Source organism: Saccopteryx bilineata, chromosome 2, assembly GCF_036850765.1.
Source record: "Saccopteryx bilineata isolate mSacBil1 chromosome 2, mSacBil1_pri_phased_curated, whole genome shotgun sequence".
Lineage (NCBI taxonomy): Eukaryota > Metazoa > Chordata > Mammalia > Chiroptera > Emballonuridae > Saccopteryx > Saccopteryx bilineata.
In genome coordinates, this window is record NC_089491.1 from 244259029 (window position 1) to 244265028 (window position 6000).

A 6000-nucleotide genomic window follows, 5' to 3' on the forward strand; every position below is an offset into this window, starting at 1 on the left:
AACTGAAGTGATTTACTCAGGACTACACTTCAAAATCAAGACTGGAATCCTAGAACCGGTCTTCTGGTTCTAATTTAAAAAAATATTCCCCTCCGTTGATTTGAGAGGGGGGTGGGAAAGGGAGAAAGAGAGAGAAGAATCAACTCACATTCCATTTAATTGTGCACTAATTGATTGCTTCTCACATGTGGCCGAACCTGGGATCAAACCTGTGTGTGATCTTGGGCCTGGATGATGCTCTACTCACTAAACCACCCTGCCAGGGCTCCTAGTTCTAATTTTTTTTTTTTAGTGAGAGAGAGAGAGAGAGATAGAAAGAGGGAGAGAGAGAGAAGGGACAGGCATGGACAGACAGGAAAGGAGATGAGAAGCATCAGTTCTTCCTTGTGGCACCTTAGTTGTTCATTGATTGCTTTCTCATGTGTGCCTTGACTGGGCGCTCCAGCAGAGTAAGAAACCCCTTGCTCAAGCCAGCAACCTTGGGCTTTAAGCTTTTGACCTTTGAGCTCAAGCCAGCAACCATAGGGTCATATCTATGATCCCACGCTTAAGCCAGCGACCCAGCACTCAAGCTGATGAGGCTGCGTTCAAGCCAGCAACCTTGGGGTTTTGAATCTGGGTCCCCAGCATCCCAGACCAATGCTCTATCCACTGCATCACTGCCTGGTCAGGGTCCTGTTTCTAATTGTAATGCTTCTAGTCCCACTAGAATATGATATGTCCCACTGAGACAGAATCTTAGTCTCTGGATGGGAAATCTGGGGTCAATATTGGGACTAGAATTAGGAAAGGGCTTTCCTCTCCCTCAAAGCTTGGCCCTTTCCCCAGGCTCCGCTCTGCCACCTGGAGGCCTGTCCCAGCTAGCTACCTGGGCCCTGCCTTCTACCTCAGTACCTTGAAGGCTGGCTCTTCTCCTAAGGACACCTTCCTGAGACTACTGGTAAGTGAGTGCCCACTTCTGCTCTTGTGTCTCAAACACCTATTCTTTCTTTTCTTTTTTTTTAATTTTAAAATTTATTTTTGCTTGTTTGTTTTTCTTTTGTTACAACTATTTTTTTTTTTTTACTTAAAAGAGTCTTGAAGCAAAGACTGAGTGTTTCTGGGAAAACTACTTCCCTTTCTTCCTCACTTCCAACCAAACCTTCCAATATCTCTCAATCTTTCCAATAATGTATTATTGTTCAAAAATTTGCCCAAGGGGTGGGGGGTTAGGGGTTGAGTGAAAAAGGTGAAGGGATTAAAAAGCTCAAATTGGTAATTACAGAATAGTCATGGGGATGTAAAGTACAACAGAGGGAATATAGGCTATAATACTGTGATAACTATGTACAGAGCCAGGTGGGTACTGGAAATATCAGAGGGAAACACTTGTAAAGTATTATCTATGATTGTCTAACCACTATGCTGTACACCCAAAACTAATACAGGATAACATTGAATGTAAACTGCAACTGAAGAAAAACCCTACCTCTTGGGGGAACTTTTGAAATTTCACTAAAACTTGTCTCTTATAAACCACTTTCCTTGTAATTTCCAAATATTGTTTCTCATAGTGTAACATCTGATCATCTTCTGATCCATATTAAAATTTTTAGTGATGAAAAAATTAATACATCAAAGCACAATGAAAAAACTCAAATGATAACAGCATGCAGTGGACAAATGGTAGAAGTTCTCCCACACTCACCCACATTCTCATCACTATTTCTCTGAGCTAAGCACTGCCAGTATTGTGATTTCATGTATCTCTTTGCCAAAATGGACAGTTACTTCTTGCATTTCATCAATTATAATCTGCAAATTACTGTTCTTTGGGGAGGGTGTTAATTTTTACCTCATGTATCTTTTTTTTCTTTTTTTTTTTTTTTCATTTTTCTGAAGCTGGAAACAGGGAGAGACAGTCTGACAGACTCCCGCATGCGCCCGACCGGGATCCACCCGGCACGCCCACCAGGGGCACGCTCTGCCCACCAGGGGGCGATGTTCTGCCCATCCTGGGCGTCGCCATGTTGGGACCAGAGCCACTCTAGCGCCTGAGGCAGAGGCCACAGAGCCATCCCCAGCGCCCGGGCCATCTTTGCTCCAATGGAGCCTTGGCTGCGGGAGGGGAAGAGAGAGACAGAGAGGAAAGCGCAGCGGAGGGGTGGAGAAGCAAATGGGCGCTTCTCCTGTGTGCCCTGGCCGGGAATCGAACCCGGGTCCTCTGCACGCTAGGCCGACGCTCTACCGCTGAGCCAACCGGCCAGGGCCATGTATGTTTTTATGTATAAACACACATAGATAACATTAAATATACAAAAGATAAATGTAGTGTTCAATAAATTATCACCAAGTGCCTGGATAGGTCAGTTGGTTAGAGCATTGTCCCGATACACAGATGTTCCCAGTTTGATCCTCAGTCAGGGCACATACAGAAATAGAACGACATTTCTGTTTGTTTTTTTTTCCTCTCTCTCTTTTCCTCTTTCAGAAATCAATAAATAAAAAATATAAGAAATATAAAAATGATCCCAAAGTGAACACCAAATAATTATCATTGAGTTAAAAAAATATTGTCAACAGCCCTCCCAATGATTGCCTCCTTTTCTCCCTAAAAAGAAACCATTATCTTCTAACATTCTAATTCAGTGTTTCCTCTTTTCTTTTTCTTCTTTTCCAAGTGAGAAGAGGGAAGATAGAGAGACAGACTCCCGCATGTGCTCCGACTGGGATCCACCCAGCAACCCCTTGTCTGGGGCCAATGCTCTGCCCATCTGGAGCCATGCTCACAGCTGAGCTATTTTTAGCATCTGAGGTGAAGGCTCTATGGAGCTATCCTCAGTGCCTGGGACCGATGTGTTTAAATCAATCGAGCCATGACTGGGAGGAGAAGAAAGAGAGAGAGAGAGAAGGGGAGGAGGAGGGTGGAGAAGTAGATGGTCACTTCTCCTGTGTGCTCTGACCAGGAATTGAACCTGGGACATCTACATGCCAGGCTGACACTTGATCACTGAGCCAACTGGCCAGGGCCTCCTCTTTTGACTTCTTATAAATTGAAGTCATGCATGTCATCTTTTTTTATATGCTTCTTTTGTTCAACATTGTTTATAGATTCAACCACTTAGTGATGTTTATTTTCATAGCTGTATAGAATTCCATTTTATAAGCATACCATATTTTATTTAACCATTCTACTGTGGATAGCCATTTGTATTATTCCCAGTATTTGGCTCTTATAAATAATAAGCCTACTTTTCTGGTTATATTCATGACTGAGATATCTTTGTTGGGTTTTGTCACCAAAACCCAACAAATGCGATCACAAATTATTTGGGAAGTAGAATTTGTGTAAGACTGGTGTTATTAAAAAAGTATTTGGTAAATTTCATTAGGACCAACATTTTCTTTGTGGGACAGTTTGTTAGTATGAATTAAATTTCTTCAAGATTAAAGTACTCTTCAGATTGTCTGTTTCTATAAAAATTAGTTTAGATAAAAAATATTTTAAAAGATTTTTTTCATTTTATATAAATTTTTAATTATATTGTCTTTTTTTTTTTTTTTTGTATTTTTCTGAAGCTGGAAACGGGGAGAGACAGTCAGACAGACTCCCACATGTGCCCGACCGGGATCCACCTGGCATGCCCACCAGGGGCGATGCTCTGCCCACCAGGGGGCGATGCTCTGCCCCTCCGGGGCATCGCTCTGCCGCGACCAGAGCCACTCTAGCGCCTGGGGCAGAGGCCAAGGAGCCATCCCCAGCGCCCAGGCCATCTTTGCTCCAATGGAGCCTTGGCTGTGGGAGGGGAAGAGAGAGACAGAGAGGAAGGGGTGGGGGTGGAGAAGCAAATGGGCGCTTCTCCTATGTGCCCTGGCTGGGAATCGAACCCGGGTCCCCCGCACGCCAGGCCGACGCTCTACCGCTGAGCCAACTGGCCAGGGCCTATATTGTCTTTAAGTTGTAGTAACATTTCTTTCTTCTTGGTAAGTCTTGTTCTCACTCCTCAAGTGCCTTAGATTTCATATTGCCAGTGTAAATATGTTCCCATGTCTCAAGCCTCCATCCCTTCCAGGACTGGAATTATGGATTTGTGTTCATTAATGGACATAACCTTGGACGATATTGGTATATCGGACCACAGGAAACACTTTACATTCCTGGTGCCTGGCTTCATCCAGGAGACAATGAGGTGAGTCACCGCCATCCTGCCTTCATGTCTCATAAATGTTCAGATCTGCCTCTGTCACCCAGAATGCACATTGCAGTGTCTTTCTCATCCTGTATTGAATAGGCTTACCCTTTCTTACTGTTAGCCTTTCTTTACTTCCTAGATCATCCTGTTTGAAAGAAGCAAGAGTGGTTCATACATACAAACTACAAATGTACCGATGCTTTAAGACTGGGCTATAACATATAATATTTTGTGGATTGTTGGAATTCACCTACAAGCAGTTTCTCAAGAGGAAGATTTATGCCTAGAATATGAAACACACTTTTGTCTGCGATAGCAAATATGTGAAAATAACGTTCAATAAAGAAATTTTGTTATGCATATTGTAGTATACCCACACGATACCTATTTTGGGGCTTTAAAATGTCTTCAAATCTTCAGTGACTGATTTATCTAGTTAAAGCTTAATCCTCAGCAGGTTCTTGTTCTCTAATTAAATGTGCCTTTCGGCAGATATGAATAAAATAAAGACAAGTTTTATTTCTGCTTCTTCATACTCAGTGGGGAGGAAGTGAGGGGTCTCTGGCCTAAGAGAGAGTGGGAATTACTGTTCTCTCTATATGCCAAAGTATTGTGTATATATATGCTGACTGGCAGCTTCCTGGCGTGTGTGTGTGTGTGTGTGCGCGCGTGCGCGCGCAGCACACATGTGTCTGTGGGAGGGGTGAATGCAGGGGAGAGTGAACAATGTCTTCAGGAATTTCCCTGCAGCCTGTGTGTCTCCAAGGTGACCAGGTGCATCACATCCAGTCAGAGAAGGAACAGAAATTTGTTTTTTTGGTTCCTACTTGTGTCACAGCAAAACCTGACATTGCACGCTCTGTGTCTTATCACTCCTCAGCTAGCTGGGTATAGTCAAGCCCCCCCCCCCCCGATAATGGGCAGACATTTAGTGAGATGAGATACATATGCATGAAGAACCCAACCAATTTTTTCAAATGACACCTTTGAAAATTATTATTCACATTCTTATGATCAAAGTATAACATTTGGCCCTAATTCAAACCTATACACTCTAACCAAATGCTATGACCTTGTTAGAAATAGTGCCTAAAAGCTTCCAGAAAGTGTCCCAAGGGAGGAAGAAACCTTCCTGTCTGGGAAAACAAAGGAGTCAGTTTATTCTCTCTCCCACTAATCTGAGTGACTGATTTACTGAGTGAGAATTCTATCATGTACCTACACAATGCCTACATAAAAGTTTACTCTCCACGGCTCTAGACTCAACCCCCTGAAATCTACAGGTAAACAATAGACTAATAAAGAAAACCAGAAGTAATAATCATGAAGATCATGAGAATGTATTACATTTCAGATGCAATATATATATCATTTCTAAACTTAACAACCATGCAGCATACCTATTTTATAGATGAAAAGAAAAATAAAGTTTAAAGAGGTGTTTGAATACATGTCTTTCTGATTCCTGCCTCTTCCTTTGTTGTTATACCCCAGCTCCTTACCTAGCTCAGTCTTTTCCGAATATGGATGCTGGCATACTGTCCAGAAGTTATCCTTCCATGTGCTTAGAGAAAAATGCTCACAGCTTAGAAACCCTTACCCAGTAAAAGTGCCTTTCAAGAAAAACAAAACACAAGAAAACAAAATACCTTTCAGACAAACAAAGACCAAGAGATTTTATTGTTAGAAGATCCACACACCAAAGGAAATTCTAGAGCAGCCTTTCTTAACTGAGTTCTGTAAGAGAATTAAGGCTTACGGAAAATGTTTCCAGGGATTAGTTTCTTATGTATCATTCTAGCTGCACATTAGGGAAGTTAATTCATTA

The 6000-nt window shown here is 42.3% G+C and overlaps 1 protein-coding gene across 1 annotated transcript in view; it reads left to right on the forward strand.

The window, feature by feature from the left end:
• The window catches only part of GLB1L3 (galactosidase beta 1 like 3), a 31904-nt gene extending 27460 nt beyond the window's left edge, over nt 1-4444 (forward strand). The window contains exons 17-19 of the mRNA XM_066254457.1: nt 829-940; nt 4053-4169; nt 4312-4444. Coding sequence (XP_066110554.1) covers nt 829-940; nt 4053-4169; nt 4312-4377 — 295 coding nt within the window. The 3' untranslated portion in view covers nt 4378-4444. The remainder of the gene's footprint in view (nt 1-828; nt 941-4052; nt 4170-4311) is intronic.
• The last annotated feature ends 1556 nt before the right edge of the window (nt 4445-6000 follow it).